We start from the raw sequence: 26,387 nt of genomic DNA, 5'->3' as shown, positions 1-26,387 counted from the left end.
CAGAGTCACACAAAATAGATGACAGCCTCAATCTGTGTGCCTTCTGTGCTGTTCTATGAACAAAACACATTAAAATAAAATAAAACCCCACTAAAATATCTGCAGCACATAAAACATAACTTCAATGTTTCCTTGAACTGTATTAATTTTTACAGTACACCCCTTTTTCTCTTCCCCCCTCTGAAAGTAGTATGTAATATTTTTTAAGAAAATCAAGTCTAACTACTTTGTTGGATTTAATTCAAATGACTTGTGGTTGGATTTAGTTAGCTTTTGTCTAGTAGTGCTTCTCGGATGCCCCAGAGCAAGGGCTCTTGGCCAGTGCAGTATGACCCTGGGCTGGGGACAGTGAAGGGCAGTGTGCGGCAAAGTGAAGAATGCTCTTCTGGTGATGCTGTCCCGGGGGGATGCGCAGGAGGGGAGTCCGCTGGGCCCTGGTGGGGCGAGGACTTTGCCTGCTCTCTCTGCTCTGGCCTCAGCAGCATCTTCACAGAATTTTCACTTGTGCCCGCACGGGAGTCGTGGCCACTGCCCCAACAACTCAGGCAGAAAAGCACGATCGTTAATAATTGACTGGTGAGATAATGAAATAGCCGAGCCTGCTGTTTGCTTTTCTTCCTTTTCCACTGCCACCATAACACTACGCACGACGGAACGTAATAAACCAAAGGCCAGTTTCCATCAGTGAGGCAGAGGGGCTGTGTGTGTCACCTGCGCAGCTGTGATGCCCGTGGAGCTCCTGCTGCCTCTGAGACATCCTGGTCGAGTGGTGGAGCAGGTGAGGTTGGGGAAATCGCCTCTGACACTGTGCGAGTCGCACTGAAAGCACTCCAGGTTCTGATGTCAAGGTGTTCTTTCCCACTGACGTTCGGATCCTTCCTGCGGACTTGGCTGGAATGTGGAACCAGAGCATTAGCTTTTGTTTTCTAAAGAGAAAATTGGAGGTAGAAAATTTACGCTAGCTATACTTACAGTGAACGTGCCTTCGGATCTCTAGAGGTAACTAAGCCAAACATAATTTCAGTGTGTGTGTGTATATTTTCAGATGGCTTTATCTGGTATATATTATCTCTCTGTAATTCCACAGTTCCTGTGATCCCTCTCTGTATATTTGCTTTATGCAAGAAACGAATGAAGGTAACATTCTGGTCACTCGTGTTGCTCGTATCTTGTTTTCTGTAAATTTGGTAGCAACAGTGATTCTGCTGATCAGTGGTCTAAGTAACTGCTCCTTAATCTCTGGGTCAGCACGTGTGTTTGGAGAGGGAGAGCAACTGGATGAGACCATGAGTGCAGACCTTCGAGGGCCACACCATCCGTGTCTATACTGTGGTTTGGGTGATCTTGCTAGTCTTCCCTTACAAGCAGATTTTCCTTCATCGGTGGCCCTTGGAGCATGTCCTGGAGCAGCTGGAGGATGCTGCACAGGTCCTTGGACCTCACAGGGCTTAATGCAGAGTTTGTATGATGTTACATGGTCTGAGTGCTTCCAGATGCACCCAGCCGTGCCCGTGGCTGTGGGTGCTTGGGGGCACCGTGGCAGCAGTTCCCAGGTGGTTTGTGAGGTCTTGGTCAAACAGGAGGTGCAGAGCATGTGCTCAGCACCCACAGCTGCAGAGCAGGATAGGCAGCGCGGCTGGGCACAGGGGAAGGACAGTTAGAGATGTATGGCAAGAACATATCCAGACCCAGATGTGAGCGAGTGGAGGTGGCAGAAGAAAGTGTAACATCGGAAAACAAAGTGTTGGAGTGTTGTGTTCTCTGTTGATCCTTTCACCCCACCGAGGGCTAACTTGGCTGTCGGGTTTCTTCCAGAGCATCTGTTGCCAAAGTCCATCTGCTCCCATTCGGAGGCACCTTTCTGTACTGGTCAGCAGGAAACCGGATGAAGGAGCAGGCTGTGTCTTGGAAAATATTAAAGCCACATTTTGAAATGTTTAACCTAGGGTTGAAAGCAGCTTGGGCATGTGGGCTCACACAAGGCTGCCCGAACCTCAGGCGTTATCCTCTCTCTGCATGTGCAAGATGGCATTTTTCATAGGGAAATGTGTGAATGTAACCAAATAATTGAACAATGGCAGAACTGAACTTATACCAGAAACTTTATCTTTATAACACACTAACAATTTTAGCATTTTAGTGTGTAAAGGACCAATCTCACATGCATTGTGGACATGAACAGTCTGGTGTGTCACCTCTGGTATGGCCATCAGTCTAACACAAACACGGGAACTCTGCTCTATCCTTAGGTGTGCAAATTATGCATATTTTTTTTCAGAATAAATAAAATTTAGGTCCACATTAAATAGATGAGGTAGGAGGTCTGGAAGTTAGACATTTTTACATAGAAAATAGTTACCCTAGCACAAATGCACTTAATGATCCTCCAGCACCGGCTGTGTTTGAGTGGCGAGGCTGATGATGGAACGCAGGGTATAGATGGCCGATTTGGGAACTTGAAAGGGAAGTTTCTGTAGAACAGACTAAATGTGGAAAGCTGTATCCGAAAAAAATCACACCTTTCTATTTGGACAGGAACTAAGTGGTGTGAAGTGTTACAGACAGGGAATCACTTGGTCTCTTATTCATACGCTAACCAGGTGGTCCTCTAAATTAAACTTCCCCTTCTCCCTGTTGAATTACCCGCCTGTGTCAGAGGTGGAATAACTGCCCTGGCATTAGCTGCTTTGTTAAAGTCTCTCATTATTGCTTTAGGCACTGCCTTTTCCCAGAAGTAAATAAATTTATACTTTCCCCAATCTTTTCCCTCTGACATCTCCTGTCTGTTGTGCAGCGTGTCTGAACACTGTTTGCAGACCAGGTGTTTAATTTCTGCCTGTGATTCCGAGCAACTTGCACCCCACCATTAAATCTCTGCTAATGTAACTAACGGGTATTTCCAGATTATTTGTAACTACTAATACGGTTTGATATTGTTATGGAAACTAGTGATAATAATATTTAGCGTGATTAAGAATGAACTTATGAATTCTACCCAAATGAAAGATCTGGGAAAATACTTGAATGTGATACTTGCCAAAGGAATGGGCCAGTCTAATATAGTATGTCTTGTGTGCATTTTGTGTTTTTCTCTTATTCCAGTGGAATGTTCTGTAATAAATGGGTATTACATTACTGTCTCCTGCAGCACAAAGGCAGGCACAATTATGTTTAACATCTGGATGAATTAGACTGAAAACAGATATCCTCTGGAAAGGAACAGTTTGTTTCTTTTGTCAAAATAAAAAAGTTAAAGAGCTAACAGCTTTTTAATACCAAATTAATTAATATTAATTCATAATCCTTGATTTGTATATAAGAAAATCAGAGTGCTAATATTGTTTGCTAATTTCAATTTTATTGAGGGTAGTAAGGTATTAAAAAAATTAATCTGTGGTTACAAGAAGTGCATAGGAGGTGAGAGCGCTAGGTTCTGTTCCTGTTGTAGGACTCTCAAATGATTTTTGTGTCAAGGCAAATAATCATATACTGTCACTACCAGCAGGACTACCTTTATTATGAAGTTTGTAAGCTGCATCCTGAGGTATAAAGAGATTGTTTTGTTAGATGAAGTTCTGTTGCCACATTTCTGCTTGCTTTCTCTCTCTGAACCCCTGAGGCAAATAGTCTCCTGCTCACCAGTGCTCAGTGTTACAAAGTTTTCCAATTAGCACAAGCTGATTACTGTGCTCATCTGTTCTCTGGGAGAATCTGAGTGAGACAGCTTGGCTCTGCCATCCCTCTGCTCTGGGAAGATCTGGTAGGAATCTCTGACCAGCTCGTTACCTCTAGGTCATCCCTAGATGGGAATGACTTTGGGAATATAGTGAAGGGAGCGTGAGTGGTTCTGTATGGCGAGCTTTAGACTGCCACCAAGTTCAGCAGAAAGTGTCTCATCACGTTTAAGGAGCAGGGAATGAATTTTTTAATTCACCTTTATCACATCTAAAAGCCATAATCTAAATGCACACACATACATTTATATACATATATAATCCCCTTTGATTAAGTGTGCAGTGGACGCTCCCCCTTGCCCAGACCGGTGCATCTGGATCTGTCTGGTCTAAAACTGGAGCGGCAGCAGCTATGTTCTCATGGCAGTTTTGTCTGTGGAAAACATAGTTACAGTATGGAGAAATTGGAATCTGCAGTCTTTTTCTGTCTGGGCCTCTCGGACTGCAATGACAGAGCCATCCATTAAGATTCTGGGACTAATTTTATATTATAACAAAAGAAAGCCTATATAGTTGCCAGCAAGCCACTGTTCTTCAAAAGATAAGATGACTGTATGGCATTTCCCAGCCAGCCAACTCTTGCCTCTGAGTTTTGGTGCAAGGTAGCTCTCCCAGAGCTCCACGGAAGCCCAAAGGCAGATTCTGACCCATGTAGTGCTGTGAATGCGTGTGGCTCAGGATGTGTGGCAGCTGCTGGAGCTGCCTGTTAGAAGCACTTGGGTTTTTCTACTTACAGGATGTAAATAATAGACATATTTTTAAAACTGTCTTGCACAGAGTGCTGGCTAACTCATCCTGTTAGTTACTCTGCACTCAAACCACACATCAGTCGGTGGAAGGAGATGTTGAACTGGATTTCACCTATTTAGAGGCCGGTTTCTTCTCTTGCAGGCTTGACTTGATGCCTAAGCTGTGGGAAGCGCAGTGCAGTCAGTACTAGGTCAGGGTGACTGTGAGAATTTCATTTTTCTCTGATATTTCTTGGATGTCCTTGCTGGCAAGCAGCCAGCGAGCTCGGAATGAGAGAACAGCTTCTGAGGCTGCTCGTACCGCTCGTCCGTCAGCCTGTGCTGGCGTTGCAGTTTACGCTGTTCCTGGAAATCAAACCGCTTTTTTTCCTTGCTGTCTGTTAAAATGTGATGGCTTATGCACCAGGGAGAAAGCAGTCCTCTGAATGTGTCCTGATCCGTCTGAGATTCCTTGCCTCTTTGTTTGTACTGAGTCAGGTGTGGGGGGGGGGTGGAAAGTTGTTTTCTGCCCTTGAAGAGCAGCCTTGTTGTCGGGAGAGGAAGGAGACTCATGAAGAGTTTTAACTTTGATTTTTCTTCTGTGTTCTCTAAGATACTAGATAATATATACTAATTCTAAAGGCATATGACTAAAAATCAAAGTACCATTAGGGTTTTTTCTCTGTCTGAAATTTTGAGTTCTGTAGAGTCTGTAGTTCTTTATTGCTCTTGAATATTTTTGAGTCTGTTCTTGTAGCTGGTAAAAGCAGTATGGTTGGTAAACTTAATGGCATCAAATGAACTTGATTAGATTTGAAAAATAAAGAAGGAAAATTGTGATGAAGTAAGAAGGGATGAAATGGAAATGATTGGAAAGAAATGCATACATTTGGGATGAAACTGATTTCTGGCAAAAGAATGTTTTGAGAAGTGCTTTCAGAAGTAGAAACAAAAAAGAGTGTTTGGTGTTTTGTAGATTAGGGAATAATGATGATGGAAGCCAAGCAAAATTTTTGAGGCTAAATAAGGAAAGTTGGGGAATTCAAGGACAATGGAGAAGTATGTGGCAGGTGACCGCTCTAATTAAAAGGTCAGCCTGCTGGGTGCTCAGAAAAGGTCTCTCGCAGGGCTGTGAAGAGTTGCCAAACCTGATCTTCCTCATTAAATCCTTGGCCAGAGATCAGATCATGGTTCTTGGGTCCAAAAACATTTTATTTGGGCCTCTGCTTTTCATCAGCTAGGCGACCGTGTTCCTGCTGTGCCAGGCGTTCGTGCCAGCAGTGGGGCTATTGCTGTATGGGGGTTCCTGCAGGGGAGGCGCAGGACGGACCCATTCTGGCACCGTGGCTCGAGCAAAGCTCCCACGTACTCAGCAGGGTTGTCTCCCCCCTGCAGAGAACTAGGCAGAGCTGGGTAAGCAAGTTCAGAGAGATTTATCTCCCTCCCCGCCCCCACAAAAAAAGGGAGGGAGGATATTTACATGCATTATTATTATTATTATTATTTTCATCCTCCTCTAGATTACTCTGGATGCTTTCATAGCTCCAGAGAGCCTTAAGTCTGTATCTGTGGGTTTTAGTGGAAATGTTTACATTCCTCCAACTATGGTGAAATTTATTTCTGTGCACACAAGGCACAAACCTCCTCTAAATCCCATTTAGCCTCTGTTTTGAGAATGTCTGATGCTTTGACTTTCCCTGGCTCCCAGTAGCAGGGTGAGTTTCCCACTGGGCCCGTGTAAGCCAAACTTGAATGTTTGTCCTTGGGTTTTGATGTATGATCCCCTTGGCTGCCATTAGCTACCTGCCTGATAGCTCTGGAAATCGCACTAAAAGGCAAATCTGGCTTTTAGAGTTCTCAGAAATCTTTGCCAGAAAAACACAGATTAGCAGAGTCTGTGTTTTCTAGTCATCTAAAGGGTATGTCATCTGAGCTGTCTGCTTTCCTGTTTGAACCCTAAAGCTGAAAGTCCTGGGGGTGAAATTGTTGATTATAGGCTAGAAAAAAATAATAATAAAGAGAATTTATCTATTTAAAAAAAGAAAAAATAAGCTAAGAGAGAAACAGTGGCTTTCAGAGATGCTGGGTACAAAATTGATCAGCCAGCCACGCTTTCCTGGTTGTGGTATCCTTCCGTTTCTTTCACCCTTTCAACAGTCTTGTGAAAGTGATGGAATTTGAAGACTTCAGACATTTGTCTGGAATTTCTAGATATTTCACAGTCTCGTCAAAGGAGAAGCTCTTATTTCCAGATGTCTCATGTCTTGGAGATACAGTCATTGAGAATGCATCCATGTTGTGCACGTGCATAGATTTCTGTCCAGGAAGACCTGGATGGAGATCTGGGAACCTGTGCTAGATCATCAGTTGATGACCTACCAAAAGTGTCTGCGACACCAGAAACTCTGCACTTGTCTTCCCTGGGATTTCAGACTCTTTGGGCTTCCCCAGGATGGCCAGGGAGATTGCCTGCTGAAGCAAGTCTCACAGACGATATTTCGGTAGCAATTAGATCTCATGGTCTGTGAAACAGATGGGTCAGGTGCTGTGGCTGTGCAACTGATTGGAATCTGAAGAATTTTGGCTAATATTTACATCAGGTGTTTACCCTTTGATAAGAAACAGGTCATTCACAAACATGTACATGACATAATATTGGTAGGTTGGTCACGCTGTTTGCTTTGCATTTCACACACTTATTCTCGTTGCTTGGAGAACATGTTGTAGTTTGATGTGGATTAATAGCTGTGTTTTTCCCCTTTATTTCCACAGAGCTGTTTGTCTCAAAATGGCAGTTTTACAGGAACAGATCTATGAAGTTTTACACACACCAACATGTTAGCAGGGCCTTTGCCTCCAGAGTGGCAGGCAAAGAGGAGGAGGAGGAGTCCTGTTTGGTTTGCCAGAGTTACAGTTCCTCACCCATAAACACCAATAGCCCAGTCTCAAAAGGAGGTTTGAACTCTGCTTGTGTTTATTAAGGAAAAAAGTTCTTGCTTTTCTGATGGAAAGATTGTGCTGGTAAACTTTAAGGGAACTGCATAAGCGTGCAAACATACTGCATGGCTGTGCTCGGTGTCAGGGGCTGTTACTCCTGGGTTGCTGAGGGTAAATCAGAAACTTGACAAAATACCTGTGTTTCAGATGGGTGATGCTTTGCTTGGGCAAGTGTTGTATGTAACTGCAGGTGAGTTATGGATTAATTAGCAACACCTAATACAATCTAAATGAGGTCAAAGAGGAACAAACTGTGAGCAGAAGAAAGCTTGCCCTTAGAAGACGGGTAACTTGCTAACTGACTGCAGTCAAGAGTTGCTGATTTCTCTCTGCGTAAAGTTAATTTGCCAGAGACGTGAGGCTTTGACCTACTAAGTTGTTTGCAAGGAATTCAAGGTTGTGCAATACAAGGCACCTTCCCCTAGAATTAAGAGGTTGAGATGGTGACGGGTGTTTTAGCAAGCAGTTTGTGAGGGACCGGAGACTTCAGGACTCAGGACATGAACCTGCACCGAATGCTCAGGAACTGCATTTGATAATGTTCGGGTGAAGAATTTTAATGCGAGCACTTGTACGTGAGCTGAGAAAACGTATAGCATGGGCTGTAACACTGAATTTTCCAGCACTGCCTTGCCACTACTATTTTTTTTGATTAATATAGTGGTGGACATTTGGAAGAAATAGTGTATTGAGACAGAAGATTTCATTATCTTAGACCAGAGACAGCCCAGCCTTATGTAGGCGGCATTCTGTGTTATCTGGGTTTTGTTCTTCCTCAGCCACCGGCCTGCTGGGAAGCATTAGGCGGGTCCTATTCCCTATGGAGACCCTGTTTCTCTTCCATGCTTTTGTTTGTCACATCTCTCTGGTTTGTCAGATCTATAAAGCAAAGAGCACGTGCTTTGTATGTGCAGACTGCTTTGCAGAGAGGGCTGTGCTCTGTGCAGGGTGCGCTGTAGTCCTGGAGGAAGTACGGGGCTGGGGAAGGGGCTGGGGCTCCGGTCTGATGGGGGGCGGCTGGGGGAGCTCGGCCTGGGGAGGGGGCGGCTCTGGGGGGCCTGGTGGCTCCCTACGGCCACCTGACAGGGGGGCTGGGCAGGGGGGGTCGGTCTCTTCTCCCAGGTAACCAGCGACAGGACAAGAGGAAACGGCCTCAAGTTGCGCCAGGGGAGGTTCAGATGGGGGAGTAGGAAGAATTCCTTCACGGAAAGGGTTGTCCAGTGCTGGACCCGGCTGCCTGGGGAGTGGTGGGGTCATCGTCCCTGGGGGTATTTAAAAAACACGTCGGTGCGGTGCTTGGGGCCGTGGGTTAGTGGTGGGCTTGGCAGTGCTGGGTTAACAGCTGGACTCGATGATCTTAAAGGTATTTTCCAACCTCAGTTCTAATATAATTGAGGTTGAGTTCCAACCTCAATTTTATAATAAATGAGTGGATGGATGTCATTAGTCTCTCTTTAAAAAAACAAATAAACAGCAAAGAACTTTGCATCCTAATAGGTTGTTAGTGGCTTTATTTCTTCCTTGGGCATGGAGTGACACACTGTTAATACACTTCCCTTAATCTTTTGGTGTTCTTCGTTCTGATACATTTAATTAACATTTTTCTTCTTGCTTTCAGAGGTCTACAATGAAAATATTGCAAGCCCGTCTGGAATGTGCGAGTTGTATTACAGCCTGGCCAGAGCATTTGTAAGACCCAGAGACAGTGCAGTCCATGGGGGTGCTCTACCACTTACCAGCTGAGGAGAACAATAATACCATTGTTCATGTCAGTTGAGTTTTAAGTACCTGAAGGTTTTTCTCTTGCATGTGAAAGAGAAGGCAGTTTTCACATAGTTCTTCAAACACATTGAGATCTACAATTGTGCTTCCACTGTGACAGGTTTTCCCTAAGATGTGTTTTAGTATGGTATTATTTCATTCTAGCAGAGACTTCTGGGGAACATTATATCTTCAGTTCTCATCTTTTTCAGTTACTTCAAGGATGTGAAATTGCAAACTTGGTCTTAAGCAAAACATACAGGCAGAATGCGGGCCGTGGCGAGAGTGGGAGCAGAGGGCACCCAGGGTGGTGGAGGGGAGTGTCTTCTTGCTTAACCGACCCTTCTCCTCGGAGCAGGAGGGGAAGGCTGCAGTGGCTTCAGGCTGGTGACAGGAGAGACTGCACAGGAGGAGCAGACAGGGGAGGGAATGTGCGATGAGCTGCAGTGTCCTCCTGCACCTGGCACAAACAGGGACTTGGTGCTTGCTGGTGCTGTTTCCAGGTCAGGTGTTCTTACCTCGATCTTCTAAGATACTGAAATTATATTTCCTATTATTTCTGGTATCATCATAAAAACCCAAATCAAAGAAATCTTCGCTGTATTGCTGACCTCACCGTAAATCACAAATGGGTACCTTGAAATAATGAGGGAAAACAGATCCTGGGAAACACTGTGACAGGAAACAGAGAGAGTGCTTCCATTGATGTACATAAACCACACCACAACTGTTATTCAGATTCTGCACATTGCTGTGAAAAGTTAGAGCCAAATTCTCATCATAAATCAGGGTGGCTCCATTAACTTTGGTGGAACGGTGCCATGACACCCCAGACAAAGACTTGGCTCTGTCTATTAATAGCAACAGTCGAGTAATAGAGCTGCTTGGAGAGGTTCCACTGGAATAAAATTTTGATTAAAAAAACCAGAGATTAAAATGACATAGGAATCTGCCTTCTGGTTCTTTTGTGGAATGTTGCTACCATGGGGTTTGCTCCTGTGCACCGCCAGATACCTCTGAGCTTGCACAGCTCAGCAAGACCCAGCAGCTGCTGCGGTGGTCCGGGTTTTTAGGTGCAGTCTGTTCATTTAGGTAACGTAACTGCACTGTGGATGCAGCTGTGCTACAGTCTGATTCTGCACTGAGTGTCAGTGTAATCATTCTCTTGACTGATTTTCTTTCTCTGGAGCTTCAGAAAATCCAAGGTTTTCCTTTCACCAGGGATCTATGGTTTTTATTTCTTTAAATTCTTCAATACACCATGGTGAAAAGGGTAGGGAATGTCGTTATCAGCCATTGATGCATCACGTTTCCTATGTGACCCTGTTATTCAGGGATAGACAATTCAATTTCACAGCAGCATTTTAGATCGTCTGTGAAGAGGGAGACGCCTTCTCCAGGTGTCCTTGAGTTGGTTTCGTACTGAAATTTCTAAAAGAGCCCAGCAGAAATTCCCACTGTGCAGTGTTATGCTGTTTTCATTTCTCAGAAACTAGTTAACTTATTTACTGTGCCCTACCAGTCCCAAGTTCCCTTTATAGATTAACTTGTGTATTTTGGCTCCTGTCCATCTCTTCCTTTGGCTCAAAATGAACGATACCAGGACTGTCTCTGAAACAAGGCAGGAATGTGAAGTTTTTTTGATTAAACAGCAACATCACCCTTGAAACCTCTCTTTCTGCCAGCTTTATGAGGCCCCACTGCAGATGTACGGTATTGGGAATGGCAGATCAAGGTCTGGTGAGTTCAACCTCTCTGAAGAAATCAGGCATGTCATATTCTGGTAGGATTTGGAAATGGTTTGCATCTCCTCAGAAGGTGCATTACTGGAGTAGCTTGTCACTGAAGGTTTTCAAGAATGTTTTCTTGCTTTCTTTTAATAACTAATCAGTCTTTAGAACTGGTCTAAATGAGAATTACTGAGCAAGGTCACTGACTAGCACCTGGTTTGCCACGTTCAGCTCTTTGTTTGGGTCTTGTACTGCCTGTGAGCGTGTTGGTGGGGTTTGAAGATGGCAGAGGCGGCTGAGGGGTGATGCTGTTAGTGTGGCCATTTCTTGCAGCCTGATGTTGGCCTATTAAGCCGGCTGCTTGTAAAGATCTCGCTTCTTAAATTAAGCCTGCCTGCATGTATAACAGAGTAAACGTTGGGTGCTGCTGATAAACACAGGCTGTTTTCTAGACTCTGCAAAAGTTGTGTATTTGTTGCACGTGAAATCTAAGCTGGTGCTTTTTTTTCTAGTACATTTGGTATGTTTGCAGAGGAGTTCCTAGCATCAGCCATCAAAAATGTTTGGCTGTCTTTTAAAATCTATGGTTTGTTACTGACAGCAGAATCTCTCATCAAGCCACTCACTATAAGCCTCTGGGAAAGGTGGGAAAGGTTTTTCAAGATGGGCATTTTTGAGCATGCATGGCAATGGCATGGAAGCTCACTTAAATGATAAACCATTTTCATCATGTTCATGAAATAAAGTATGATTTGATTCTTGCTTCTCTGAGAAACAATGGAAGTCTTTATGGAGGGGGGAGAAGGCTGATAAGACTGATCATAGTCATAATTTCTTCCTATTTGATAACTCTTCTGGGTTAATCTGCACACTGCTAGTTCAGTACAGTTCTCCATGGGGCACTGACATGTCCAGCTAACTGTTCGTGTCATCGTATTTCTGCGTGAGATTTTCTGAAAGGAAACGTGGAGGCACTGGTAGGGTTTGGGACACGCTTTGTGTAATGTCATCATAGTCACATAGCTGCAAGGCCCCTCCGTGGCTTAGACCTGTGCGAATTGGAGTGAGGCACCAATCCATGGTTGTGAGCGTTTTTGGAAGCACAACTCTAAGTCACTTAGAAACTTCAGCTGGCCAGATATGTATTTGTGTTTAAGCAACTCCAGGATTAGGTAGCATCTGAGCTGGGATTTTCAACCCCTCAGGCTTGTTTCAAGGCATATTCAGAAGCAAGTTTCGATTCTGGTTCTTGATGTTGTGCAATCATAATGAAAGAGCATCTTCTAATTGTATGCGTAGTCCTTTCGATTCAATGAAGATCTAGAGAACTCTTGTTATTAAAGACTTAGTTACTCTGTGATAGAGGAAATGGTTGTTCCAAGGTCCTGATAATTACTGAAGCCAGAAATTTAGTGCTACCTGCTCTAAATACTGTTTTTAAGTTCTCATCTCAAGCACATGGGTGATGCTCACTGCCTGATCTCCCCAGGTGTGATCAGAATCCTCCCAATGAGTCTTTTTCACATCTTTCTCTTTCTTTTTAGGATCCTCTAGATATTAGTGGAATGTGACTGCAGAGAAAAATGTGCTTTTCAAACAGCTTGGTTGTGGACATTTAATCAGACTTTGATGTCTGGGAAGGCTGTGACATGGCTTCATCTGGGAATGAGATAGAAAGATGGGCTCACAGGCAAAGTGGCAGACTTGGAGAGCTGGTAGAGCCTGTGACCTCTCCTGAAAATGGCAGTGGTCTTTCACCAGTGAAGCTGATGGGCAGCGTAGACCATCTCTTGCACCTCCCTGGAAGAGTGGACTCTGCTTACAGCTCTTTCTCAGGGGGATCAAATGTTCCAGAGTATTCCACCCTACTGCGCTCTAGTGAAAACTGGTGTTTGCCTCCAGAGCAGGTACCGTACATGGACTCGGAATATGTAAGCGGTATTTATAATCTCAGTGCAGAAAACTCTGACCTCAGATGCCTGCATCCATACAAGGCACCAGACCTGAGTATCCATAAAAAGTCTCACAGCACTGGTCTCGCTGAATGCTGTGGAAGCACTCCTACCCGAGGGACTTTAAATCAGGGACCACTAGCTCTGGTGGCACCTCCACCTTCTCCTCCCACACGACTTGATAGCTATAAAGTCACTAGACATCTTGAGAACTCAAGAGGGAGGCACAACTCTGGAAGTCACGGTGAGTATGGTGTGAAGGACAATCAGCTAACAGATAGGGAGCTGCCATGGCGCCAACGCAGGGATGAACTTACAGAGCAAGATACAGCGGCTGCTAGGGGAAAAAGTCTGGAAAACAAGGGCCTTTCTACTGACTCTGCAAATGAGGTATCTATATCAAAAATTCAGGGGTTGAAGGTGGAGGAAAACGGAGAGTGGAGACCATCCCAACCTATAAAGAGAAGCAATCCACACATTTTCAGCAGGCCTTCTTCATTCATTTTTCAAGAATATTTAAAGACTGACTCTGTGTCTAATGTTCCTAAAATACTTTCTGCTTATAACTCAGATCATGTTTATAAAATTACTGAAGAGATGAACTCCAAGTCCCATCACCCAGCGCATACCAACCCTAACGCTGTTAATGATACACAAGAAGACAAACAGTGTCCTGGTGGAGTACGTAAGCCAGCTTTCAGAGCAGCGGATCTGCAAAGCGCAGTGCCAGAACCCAGCCAACGACCAGGATCCTTGCCCTGCACTCAGCGCCCGCTCCGTGCCGAGCTGCATTCAGACATGGATCAAGATGTGTTTGAGGACAGCTGTGACTTAAAATATATGGAGAATGCTCCTCTAATTACAAATGCTTCCAGGAAGCTGAACAGTTGTACAGACGAAAATCAGTGCCATGACTCTGAAGAAAAAATTGGGAGTCATTTTAGGGAGCCACTCCCGAATCAGCAAGCCAAAATGCAGAGATCATTGCTGTCCTGCAGCTACAATGCTGTAGAAGCAGGGCACCTTCACGGTGAGGCGTCAGATCAGGGAAATAAGCAATGCTGTGATAATAATAGCCAGATGTCCTTTTTCAGACCAAACGAAGACTCCACATCTCAGTTTTTATGTGAAGTCAAGAAAGAAAAACAGGCTAATAAAGGCAGTCCTGACCTTAGTGTGGCTCTAGAACAAGAGGAACCTCCTGTTCAGAAATATCAAGCTGAATTTCAAAAACAGTGCTTAAGAAAGCCTCAGGATGATCTCGCTGGTGAACAGATAACCAGGCAGACGACTCCCATGCTTTACTATCTTTCTGGGGGGAAACCCACCAATATCCTGCACCACAACAAGCCCACCCAGTATCAAGGGGACTCAAGGAGCTCACCAAAGGAATTTCCAGCAAGCGGCTGCTCTGCCTCAGCGCGGTGTCTAGAGATACAAAGGGAGAGCAAACAGGTCCAGAGGACAAGCCACCACCATCAGGGCAGTGCTGATGATCTCCTGCCCAAGACCAATGATCTCATTCTCGGGAGTCCTGCTTCATTCATGGATGAGAGTTTCAAGAATGACTATAGAGAGAAACTTAAAGTGGCTCAGAAGAAGGTTCTGAGAGAAACTTCCTTTAAAAGAAAAGACTTGCAGATGAGTTTGCCTGTGAGACTGAGACAGAAACCCTCTAAAAGGCCATCAATTGAACACCTTCGGTCTTTCTCGTTATCCAGTGCAAACGAGGATGCCAAACCTGTTCCTTCTTCCCCTTCTCATCTAGAATGCTTGCAAAGTTTCAGTAGAGATGAAGAAATTAAGAGGCCACAAGCAGGTCGAATAGGGGCAAGGAAAAGGGTAACCAAAGAGCAAAAGAAACTGTGTTATTCTGAACCTGAAAAGCTCGATCAGCTAGCAGATAAGGAAGTATCATGGAGTCAAGTCAGGGCTGAAATCACTGAGCAAGACACAGTGGCAGCTATGAGGAAGACTCTGGAGAACAGAGGGAGGGCACTTCCCAGTTCAGGTATCTCCAGGACAGAGCTGAAACAAATCCAGCATACTGCACTTATCGAATACATGGAACGAAAGATTAATCAAAGACCAGGTAGCTCACAGCATCTCCCGCTGCATAAGCCACCCCTGCAGAAGAGGCTGTTGCATCCCAGGTGGCCTCCTGGCAAGATTTCCAATCCAAATGGGAGCAGGAAGACACAAAAAAATGATATTTTCTGCAAAGAAAAATCGCCAGATGTTTTTTCTCCTTTGGCTTTTGTTCCCCCGCTGAGTGTGGGCAGCAGGTGCCATCCCAGCCCTGCTGCTGGTGGTACCACAGCCCTGAGGCAGGACCTGTCTCCCAGCAAAGCGAGGGGGAGCTGCACCAGCAGGTGTGTGTCAGCTGAATGTCTGCCACGGGCAGGTGCTCCTGCATCTGGGAGAGCTCGTGAGAGATCAAAATCGACTCCTCCTTCCACACAGGTGAGAAAGATATTAAGATATTAATTATTGTTTGAGTCCAATGTATGACTCTCTACCTGTTCTAGAGAACTGTGGGGCTAGTCACATGAAAAACTGCTGAACATCGCAAATGAGGAATTGAGACTTGATTTATTTTATTCTTTTAGCGTGCAGTAGAGCGGTGATGGATGTGGAGGAGAAGCCACATTGGCTTAATCTCTGGGAAATGCTGTGTAGCTGTTGGAAAGCAAAATGCATGCTCTGCTTCGCAGCGTGCAGGGGGAATAATTTGGGAGGATTCTGAGAGAACTGCTGCCAACTTTAAGGTGTTACGAATTTACAACTGGTGTAAGAATTCATTGTTCTTGGAAGTATTTGGTAAGAAAGTGTTGAAGGTGAACAAGGTGTTTAATGGGAAAAGTTGCAAGAGAATTGCGTAAGGATGGGTACGTACCCGGTCTGGGAAGAGCCGTTTGTTACCATTCAGCAGGTGCAGGGGTGAAGGCAGGGAGGATGTGTCTGCTTCAGGGGACACCTGTGCCAGTGCTGGAGGCTCTGCTCGAGGGCTGGGTGATGCCAGGCTCATGAGGGTCCCCTCTGGAGGGGTGGGTATGGGGTCTGGCACGCAGAAGACATGTTTGCAGAGGGATGCTGTGTTTCAGCAGTCACTGTTAACTACAGCAACTTCTTCAGGACACTGTCCCAGAGAAGGTTGTTATAGAGAGATTTTTATAAATGACCAACCTTTTTGGCTCCTGAATTTGAAGGACAGTAGCTGTCAATATTGCTGTCAAGCAGAATAAAGAAAATAAAGGGGTCAGAAAACAAATAATCTACTGCTAAAATTACCGAGCTGAAGAGGCTGGCAAACTTCCACCAATGTTGTCCCTACTTTCTGAATTGTTCTGAGAGCAGAGGATATATTTTATTGTCACCTATTATTTGGATTTCTAGGAAAAAAAGATGGATGCTACCTAGGAAGAGCATAGTAGCAATTTCATTAATAAAAAGAGGTAGACAAAACAAAGCAAAAAAACCCACAGAAGCACAAACCTTGGTGAACCTACTCGGAGATCTACTGTTGGGCTCGGTTTCTGGGGATAACAAACACGGGAGTAAAACCAAGCAGCTGCCTAGGCTGACGGTGCTGGTTGCCCCAGTGTGCTGTTTTCATTTCCAGGACACCGCCAGATGTGCGGCCGGTGCAGCGGTGCCGGCTCGGCGCTGCGAGAGCTGTCTCGGCACCCCCAGGTAAGGCTGCGCCGGCGCGGGGCTGATGGCCCAGATGTGTGAGCTCCAGCGGCAGCGTGGCTTCTGCTTCCGTCCTCGTGTCGTGGGATCCTTCGTTGTCCATATGGGAATATTCATCTGCTACGCTATTTGTTTCATTTTGGGACAGTCTTAAAATAATTTCTGCTGTGTGGAGAAGTGGGAAACGCAGAGTGCACCTGAGCTGCCTGCCTGCAGCAGCCGCTCTCCTTCAGATCGCTGAGATCACAGAGAGCTCGATCCTTCAGATCGCTGAGATCACAGCTCCCTCATCCGAGCTCGAGCAAAAACGGCATCTGCAACAGCTCGGATATGCCCAGCCTTCAAAAATGTGGGTGATCACAGGGTGGTGTAGTAGGGGCTTTTGGTGTACTTTTTAAAAGGAAAAAAATATGCTGTTTACACATAGCTAACTAGAAAGTTTGTGTGTTAACTCTCCTTAATTGTTTTGCTTGTTTGAGGAGTATCAGGGGAGAAAAGCATCTGAACTCTATCTCGTCAAGGCAGTGATGCTGACACTTGCATAGTAATAGAATTTCCACTCTTTCAGTCACTCAGAAAAATCCTCAATGGTTTCTGGAAGCTTGATTATCTTTGGGGGGAAAAAATTGTATTTTTAGTGAGACTTTGAAGTTTTTCTTAGATTTTCTGGTTTAGCTAAGAGGCTCAGCAGGTCAGCATGAACATAACTGAAAGTTCTGGACAGAACACAACATCAGAAACATATTTGATCATAGCTCTATAATACGTACTAAGTAATGAAAAGATGAGAATTCCAGAACTGGTTTCATTAGTAATTAATTTAGATTATCATATTTGGGGGAGAGCTGTAAGTACAGATTTCATTCTGTTACAGCTGCATCTCCTTTTTTCTCTTTGTTTTCCTCCACAAGAAAGTGCTGCTGAGCTGTGGTAGAAAACCCCAGACTAGGCTGGGCATGTTTGCTGCATGAACATATTAACATTAACAGGTTAACGTAGTTAAATGAGGGCTTAAATTTTCCTTCCATCTAATCCCTCTAGCTTTCCTCATTACTGACCCCTCATAATACCGTCAGGTTAAGAAAAACTTTGCTAGAGGCAAAAATAGGTGTGTCCATTCAGTCACGATTATTTATATATACAGATGTACTGACTGTTCTCACAAGCAGTTACCTGGATGCCTACATGACTGCAGAAATTGGTCTATGCATATTCCAATCATCTTGCGCTCAACAGTGACCCTATATTCTTGCAAATCCTGGTCCAAAGTGTATTTTTAAATTACATATATATACTTCCTCTGTCATCATGAACATAATTATTTATGCCCTGCAGGAAGCAGCTTTTTTCAATCAAAGTTTGTTCTAAAGTGTTGCATCAGGAAGTGCAAAGCACTGGGTCCCACATGCATTGGCCAGCGCTTTTTTGATCTCAGAATGGTTAACTGAAAGGATTCAATAAAACTTTGACCTAAGTCTAATGGCTGTTTCAAAACAGAAGCCTCAGATGAGCAGCGTTTCCTCTCTGCTGGTGTTCAGTTTGCCTAAAGAGAAGGAAGCACTAGATGCCTTTGCTGAGAAGGGCTGAGCAGTGGGGGAGCGATGCACAGGAGACAGTGGTGGCATCAGCTGGTGCTCACTCTTGGGCTGAAGCGTTGTGGCCATAGGAGTATGGGGGTGTAAGGAGCGAGGCAGAGAAGGTTCGCCCTTGTGCGCTGCAGTGGCTGTGCTCCGGGGGCTGGTACAAGGGGTGCAGAGCGGGTGGTCCGGCTCTGTTCCACTGCTGGTTCCCAGGTGGGGCTGGAGCAGGGTCCCCACATGTGTTGCGTCCTCTTGGCAGCATGCTTTTCCTCTGTTGGTCAAACAGCGTCGGTGTGACGTTTTAGGGCACTATTTACCGTAAGTTTATTTTGGAAAATATCTATCTTGGTCATAATTAGCAACTGAGAAATTTAGTGGGGATTCAAACAACGTGGGCTGGTGCAACTAGGCATTTCACATACTTCCTTTTTCTCCCCCCAAGCAAAATTAATAGGTATATGGAATCTGAATTTAGAAAACTTTAATAAAAAAGAGGAAGCTGGAAAGATAATGACAATTACCTGTAGCTGCTTAAATAGGCTGCAAAAATATCTGTTGCAAAGGAAATGTCTCATATTAAAAGGAAGTGTTGTCTTTCCTATAGTTTCTGTGACCCTGAGAAAGATGGATACGAGAATCATGAATATAGAGACAGTGACATAACTGGACGTGCACGTTGTCAGGATGCAAAGGAGCTGACTCCTGAAACCCCTATTCCTGTCCCAAGAAGCGGAAGCAAGGAAGATGCTCAGGTGGAGGAGGAATGCAGAACCAAATCTCTGAGTGGCCATGCTTTAGTAAAGTATCCAGACCAAGAGCCTGCATCTTCTCCAGAGCGAGTGGCATACTGCCACGGGGCGGTAGCTCAGCCTCACCAAGGGGACAAAAATACAGCCAAAGGTTTAACTGCAAAGGAAACATCCGTGCACAATAGCCAAAGTGACTTTCTCCCTGAGGGAGAGACAAACCTACCCCAAAGAAGACTGCAGTCTCCTGAAGACCAGCGATACGAAGAACTGGCTATGGAGATCATTGCCAAAGACAATTCTCTGGTTGATGTTCTCATTCCTCATCCTCTTAGAAAAACTGCTTTAGACTTGATAGAGGGTCTGTTCCCTGTTGACGTTTCCATGCTGGATAAATGGCACAGGAAAAAGGGAGACATACAGCATGTGCAGGAGAACGAGTAAGTAGACAAACCAAATTACCTTGTATTTTAAGCTATTTTAGTGTATGAATATCACGTATATACTAGTAGTGAGATGACTCCAGCATATTATTTTATTTTTGTTTCATTAGCAAAATATTTTAGTTTTCAGATTTACTTATCAAGAAATATCTGAGACTGTGTGACAGAAGAGGAGCGTGATTCAATGGTGCCATATTAAAAGGGACTGGGACAAACCTAGGCACAAATCTTTTGTTCTCTGTCTTTTAAAAAATTAGAAAAATTGCTGTTATGAGAAGAGAGGGAAGTGATTCTGAAGTCAAGATAAGGAAGAACATGGACACAACGTTTGAGAACAAAACTTTTAAGTGCTTGCTGTGGGTATTTATTTTCTGTTCCAATAGCAGGAAAAGTAGTAGAGATGCAACAGAAGAACATCCTGAATCTGAACAGGGTGCCAAGCAAAGGAGCGAAGATCCTGCCTCTAAGGGAAACAAAGTCCTGAACAGGTGCAGAGGCAGCATGGACAACCTGGATGACATCACATCTAAGAAAGTATGTAGATGACCATCACAGGAACTGCTGTATCTTCACTAAGACAAGGAAGTTATTAGTAACCTCACATTTATTACTGTGGATGTTTTTATTCATTACTTTTATCCCAATAATAATGTTTCATGGGTAACTTTGATAATTATCACACAGATAATTTTTGCTAGTGTGTGAAATCCTGGCAAATTGACATATTGATTGTAAATGGTGGTATTTAAATCCTGCCTGGTTTGTTTCAGATCTCTTCTCCCACATGCTTCTCTTCAGGAGGCTGTGGGGGACGGGTTGTACCTGGAGCAGGCACGCAGGGTTGGTTATACGTTTCCCTGCGAGGCCGGCTCCTGTGCAGCAGCTGACTCACAATTTAACGCTTAGATCCGGTCTCAGAATCTGCAAAATCCATTACAACTGGCAGCTGAAGCAAGAAATACTTTTTACTCCGTGAGAACTGGCAGCAGTGTCTGCACACTATAGTGCCCTATTAATTTCCATATGTGCAGGGAATAGAGGGAGCTGGGATGTAGCTGGACTATGATAGAAACATGTCAGCTTGGAAGGGCAGTATGTAGCTTTGAAGAATTTGGGGGGGGAGGGGGGCGGGCTGTAGAAACCTGACTGTGCTCCATCTCAGGTAATGACAATCTGCCTTCCTGAAAGTCTTCCTGGAGTGCATGTGGTAATATTCCTCACTGCCCACTGTCTGACTGCTGCTCCTGCTCATGGTGACGTTGGCTGGTTTCCAGGAAAGCTGATGGGCTTCTCCTGCTGCTCCAGTGTCAAGGCCTTTCTCCATATCACGATTTCTGTAACGAACAGCTGCCTCCGCTCGCTTTGTTCCCCAGGCACAGGGGCTTGTTTCAGTCACCTGGGGGACTGACTTGTTCTGTGTGTAATATAAATGAAATTCCAGTCAGTTCTTGTAAAGCTTGGTAATAGAGCTGTGACTTCATGCTCGTGACTTAGAGCCTAACAGTGCGTAATCATGTTGTAATCTTCATTGCAGTTCACTTGTAACAGGTTGGAAGCTCTGAGCGAGGAATTGCATCACCAGTCAAGGTGATTGCTGGTAATTTGCTTTTCAGAGTTTGAGAATTAAGTACAGCTTAGAAAATATTTCTTTTTTTTTTATTATTATTCCTTTTTCTTTCCCAGAGCTTAAAATTACTTTAAAAATCAAAAATTTGGCAACGTGAGGAAAAAATCTATTCTCCAGAAATGATGTGGATTCTCTTTGGCAATAACACTTTTCTGTGATTATTTTTTTTCCCTTTGCAGCTGGAACTCATCTCCAGCCTGCGGTCAAAGCTGCAGACCCTGTGGGAGGAAAGGGAGCTTGTCCTCTCCGAAGCCAGGGAGTGCACAGAGCGAGGCGAGGAGCTGCAGGCGACGGTGCGGGACGTCTGCAAGCCCAATGAGTTCGAGCGCTACATGATGTTCATCGGTGACCTGGAGAAGGTTGTGAGCCTCCTGCTCTGCTTGTCCAGCCGCCTTGCCCGAGTCCAAAACGCCATGAGGCGGATTGATGGCAATACAGACGCTGAGGAGAAGGTGAGTGACAAGCAAGCAGGGTATTTAATTTGTTTTGTTCACTTCTTTCCAGGTGGGGCTGTGCTCACCTCGTCTGTCCAGCAGTTCTAACCAAAAGTTGTAAATTATACCTGAATCGCGACCCGCCGCTGCCTGGGCAGCGTGCAGTGCCATGCATGGGGCTGTCTCTCCGTGGCCGAAGCGGCGTGGATGCTGGTGTGGGCCACGGGCTCAGCGCTGGAGAGCAGAAGGTTGCAGTGGGCCCCGCAGCGTGCTGCAGGTGTGGTGCCAGCAGAGCCCTGTGAGCATCCGAGCCGGAGGGGTGGGTGGCCTTTGCACCCTTGGGCTGCTCCCTGTGGCGTAGCTCCAGACCTGTGCAGCAGTTATTTGGGTTTGGTTTTTTTCTTCCCACTGGTAATTTCAAATGCGGTAATTATTGCCTCTGAAATCATATTTCACTTGATGGGCTGTCTTAACTATAGCGAGCAGGAAGAAGATAGGGTTGTAGCTTGAGATAAAATTCCCTGTAGTTTAGCTCAACTAGCCAGTTTTGCTGGAAAATTAGAAATTGTCTCATGTTCACCGGGAACTCTTTTCAAGTCTGAAAAGTCTCTTTTTTGCTAAAGGAGACAAGCCAGGTTTATCCCAGGGATTATGCTTTCCTGCTGTCCTTGCTGCTTTTAGACATGCTTTTATCAATATAATACCTGCTGTTATTTCTCATTTCAAAATTAGAAAAGGACAGATTTAGAAAAACTGGGATTTCAGGGAGCTGTGCTGCTGCCAACCTGTAGCTCTAGAGATTTATTGCTGTTGACACGCAGAATGGCACTGAGAGGGTCCTGCCATGCAGCGCGGGTACAGAGAACCAGGATGCACCCGTGCCAAAATGTCAGTCGTGTTAACATGAATAATTTTGAGCAATATTTCACACTGACTTTGGCTCTGTAGCTGGGGGGGGGGGGGGGGGGGAGGGGGGGCAGGCTGCTGTTTCTTTAGTGATCTTTTTATATGCTTCATAGTAAATACATTAAATAATTTATTTAAGAATTTTAATAACATGCTCAGTAAAGGCTTGGTTATGTGCCAGCCACCTCCCAGTTGCTGCAGCTGCCCCAGTGTTAGCGAAACCAGTAGTCTCAATCTTTGACTCCATTTTTAGGGTGTTGATGGTGGCTGTTGCTCTGTGCTGTATTTATGGACGCTGTCCTGAAACTGGACTTCCAGCAGTGCTATCCCTGTGAAAATCTGAAAACAGCTGAAAGATAATTAGCTAAAATGTGAAAGGTATTAAAATCCTGTCGAATAGGCAAGGCTTGATTCTCATGAGTTTGTTAAAAAGAAGCCTCTGATGAACAGTTACCGTCTGCACCAAGTTATGCTATCACATGTACCTTTTAATAGAAGTCACGCTCTCTTTTTAATATGACATTGGTACTCTGGCCACATGCAACTCACAAAATAAAAAGATATGTGCCTTAAAGACCTTCTAATTGACTGAAGACAGGTACAGCATATGTTTAAATTACCAGGATGTTAAGTATATTGATTTTTTTTTTTTCCTGAGGGCAGCATGGAAGAAGTAAGCCTTGATGGGGTTTACTGGGTGTCTTTTCCTTACAAACCACAAGAATGAGTAACTCAGTCGAGAAAAAACTCATGTGGAACACAAAGCCCACAAGAGGAAGTAATTAAACTAAATCGACTGTGGCTTCCAAATGAAGATCTAGAGTCTGCCAGAAATGATGAGTTTTCATAGTGTGCTGCTTTGTTTTTTCATTCTATTAGCAATCGCTGAATGAACGGCACAAGCTCTTGTCTAGACAGCGAGAAGATGCAAAAGACCTGAAAGAGAATCTAGATCGTAGGGAAAGAGTGGTCTCTGGTATCCTTGCCAAATACCTGACCGAGCAGCAGCTCCAGGACTACCGCCGCTTTGTTCAAGTCAAGACCTCCTTGCTGATTGAACAGAAGGACCTCGAAGAGCAGATTAAATTTTTCAAAGAACAATTAGAAAATCTTGAGAAAAGCATTCCTCTCTGACACCCACCGACAGACCATCCGTTTTCACACATCGTAATTAGTGACATTTCCCTGGAAATCCACAGGCGCTCGCTGCACTGGGCTGGGTTTGCTGAATTCTTGCAATCTTGTTAGTGCCACAGTATTGCCAAGCGCCTAGATGCTCTGGTGATGCTCTAGGCACATGCTGGACGTGCCTTCCCCTTTGGACAGGCCAGCTGACAGCATCTTACAATATGTAGCAGACTGCATTTTGGAAATGACAGATAGGAAGTGTTGCTCCTATTACCTTGGCGTGTATTTTCCGTTCTGTTGTCTGTCCATCTGTTTCCAGATTGACATAATCTCAATAAAAGAATGATACAACTATTTTCCTCTTGTGGGTGGGTTGAGTGTTTGAAATGAAAAACGATGTGGGTGTATTGTATTGGAGATTGCTTGAAGCCATAGGAAATGTTACAGACCATTTCAGTGGAACTTCGGCACTCGTAGCTACCATTTGTGTATGACACAGTGAAAATGCACTATAATAGAAGAAAAAAAATTATTTTCTCTCTTGGCAATCGCCACACATCAGTCTTGCCTGGTTCTGTGTAATCCTGGTAAGCTGTTCAGTAGTAGGTCTTAGGGGGTCAGAAAAAAAAGGTGGTCCTCACTGGCATCCAAAAGAGCTGATCAGTGATGGTGCCAGCTGAACTGAACACCTTTGGGAATGATAAACTGTGAATTTATCCTTACACAATCATTTCAAAGTCCTCACTTTGCTTTCAAAGTGCTTATTTTTCAAGCAGCACCTTCAGGGGTTGTTTTTTGGTAGTTTTCAATTGTCAGTGTGCACAAGTGCTGAGCGTGGGGGGAGGCTCTGCTGCAGGGTAAGGTAGGTAGGAAGGGTGGAGGAGATCATTCAGTTTCAGTGAGGCTTTATATAAATCCCTTGGCAAAAATATTTTAAACTAATGTTGTGTGTTAAGTCAAACCAGTGATGTTACTATATTTAAAATTGGAGTGTGTTTTGTTTGTTTTTAAGTATTCAATGAGAGGAATATTCAGTCTGAGCTACATACCTAGGCCGTGAATAAGGCGGCTGCTAATCAAATTCGGGTTTCTTCCACCGGCAAAATAGATGTTTGTTTCTATTCCGTGATGTTAAGCTTTACTGAGAAATGTTTTAGTAGTGGTGTGTGTTCTGACTACAGTAAGTAACACTGCCACTGAAGGAGGCTGTTCTGTTCCTGAGGCATCTTCACCTTTGGGACTGCGTGAGCTTTCAATGAACACACAGCCCCCCAGCATGGGGATCGACGTAGGGGTGAACGGGTGGTTTGGGTTCACTTTACCTCAGGTCACGTTCTTCATCTGAGTTTACTCACTGGGCAACATGAATGCACTGATCGAGGAAGGGCAGTGTATGAAAAGGAGATGACTGTGTGTTCGGCATGAGCGATATTTGTTAAGGAGAACCTGCCCACACCCAGGAGGGCACAGTGTGCACTTGCCCTGGCCGGGTTGAGGAGTGGCCTGGGAGATACGTGACAGTGCAATAAAGCACAAATAGCTCTGAGCTTGTCAGGTGCTCTGTATTCGTCTTCAGGATAAGCGAGTATATCATCAGGTGCTGCTCAGACTCCAACAAAGAAGCATTGTTCTGTTCTAAGTTTGCGTATTTATGCAGAAGTGCTTGTTTCAAAAGAAACAACGCAGTACCTGAGTAAGGCTGCGAAGGCTGGGCATCAGAAGTCTGTTTTATGATGTGTAACAAGTGTCAGCGAATACATTTGCAGTAAAGTGTGCAATTGGGTGGTATATAGCAAAGAGTAGTTTTCTGAATAACATTTTGTTCCAGTGATCTGAACAAAATAGATTGAGCTTAATGCTGAAACACTGTTTCCCTGGGCACACATAACTCCAGGAGTGCAGTGGCCAAGCTGCTGTGTGTACTGTGGTTATTGCCTTAATACGTGGGGGGAAATGGCCAGTGTGGATCCTGTGAGTAGATCTGCTCAGTGGTTCTCAAAAGGCCATAAATACAGGCTTTTAATAGTTAAATCTGAAAGCTGCCTTTTGAAAATGGTCTTTAAAATAACAGAAGTGATGCTAACAGAATCAGTAGAGAACTTAAAAAATACTAGCTTTGTTAAATGAGCTGTTTGAATTATTTGAGAAGCCTGACTTGAAGGTGCACTTCATTATTATTATTCCTAGTTGAGGAAAATCCACCTGATTAGAAACAAATGTTTGACAATTGAAGCTGATGCTTGCCTGTAAGGGAAAGAATGGGTCTGCCCTGTCTAGTTTCTCTTGTCTTTTCCGTCTTTTGTGTCATGGGAACCACACTGGTATTCATGGTTACACTTCAAAGAGCAACAGTGAGAAGTAACTTTTACTCTAAAAGCCACATATCCTTGCACCTTGTTACTTTGTTAGAACTGTGAATTCCAGGCAAAGTGAAAAATGGATGTAGCAATGACATTGAAACCTCTTTGCTGGCCACCCCCCATTCCAAAGCACCAGCAGCAGACCTGAGCTGTCAGGTGGGTCCTGATTTTGATACTGATCATTTCTTATCAGTTTATTTCCAGGGGATAAGCCCATAGTAATGGTGGTAGTTCACACTGGACCCAAGTCATGCACAGCATTCCTGGCACACTGACATACTAAGATGTGGGCTTTTAAAATCACAGTCTGATGTGCAAATGCAAATAAATTATTTAATGTGATCCCAGATGAGTTTGAGGAGCAGCCCTGGGTACCTCTGAGACTGGTGAAAGACTCTTTGGTTGCTCAAAATCGTAGCTGTTACCTGCAGGAGAAAGAGATGCTCTGTTCTTAAAAGGAGGTACAAGCCCCCCTCTAGCCCCGAACTCTAGCGTGGAGTGGCACTGGGGTGGCATGTGCTGGCCAAGAACTCCTTCTAGAGGGGCCAGTGCTGCTCTTAGCTGCTGG

The 26,387-nt window shown here is 44.6% G+C and overlaps 2 protein-coding genes across 2 annotated transcripts; both read left to right on the top strand.

Moving 5' to 3' along the window:
• Positions 1-479: 479 nt before the first annotated feature.
• Positions 480-16,438, top strand: LOC130153867 (protein Shroom1-like). The gene is made up of 3 exons (XM_056349253.1): positions 480-778; positions 12,495-15,365; positions 16,299-16,438. The coding sequence occupies exons 2-3, from the start codon at positions 12,600-12,602 to the stop codon at positions 16,320-16,322; spliced, it is 2,790 nt and encodes a 929-aa protein (XP_056205228.1). The 5' UTR covers positions 480-778; positions 12,495-12,599; the 3' UTR covers positions 16,323-16,438.
• A 97-nt stretch (positions 16,439-16,535) lies between these two features.
• LOC130154360 (protein Shroom1-like) lies at positions 16,536-23,813 on the top strand. The gene is made up of 6 exons (XM_056350382.1): positions 16,536-16,546; positions 16,630-16,944; positions 18,780-19,361; positions 19,748-19,898; positions 21,171-21,443; positions 23,211-23,813. The coding sequence occupies exons 1-6, from the start codon at positions 16,536-16,538 to the stop codon at positions 23,463-23,465; spliced, it is 1,587 nt and encodes a 528-aa protein (XP_056206357.1). The 3' UTR covers positions 23,466-23,813.
• Positions 23,814-26,387: the final 2,574 nt, after the last annotated feature.

The sequence above is a fragment of the Falco biarmicus genome, chromosome 8 (assembly GCF_023638135.1).
Source record: "Falco biarmicus isolate bFalBia1 chromosome 8, bFalBia1.pri, whole genome shotgun sequence".
NCBI classification, from domain to species: Eukaryota; Metazoa; Chordata; class Aves; order Falconiformes; family Falconidae; genus Falco; species Falco biarmicus.
The sequence above is the reverse complement of the archived record's forward strand: the minus strand, read 5'-3'. Positions and strand labels throughout refer to the sequence as shown.

Excerpts from the sequence above, each read along its gene's own strand:
- LOC130153867 (XM_056349253.1), top strand. The coding sequence starts at position 12,600 with ATGGCTTCATCTGGGAATGAGATAGAAAGATGGGCTCACAGGCAAAGT. Across the intron at positions 15,366-16,298 it reads CGACTCCTCCTTCCACACAG|GAAAAAAAGATGGATGCTAC; the intron begins GTGAGAAAGATA and ends TTGGATTTCTAG.
- LOC130154360 (XM_056350382.1), top strand. Across the intron at positions 19,362-19,747 it reads CAGCATGTGCAGGAGAACGA|CAGGAAAAGTAGTAGAGATG; the intron begins GTAAGTAGACAA and ends CTGTTCCAATAG. Across the intron at positions 21,444-23,210 it reads ATACAGACGCTGAGGAGAAG|CAATCGCTGAATGAACGGCA; the intron begins GTGAGTGACAAG and ends TCATTCTATTAG.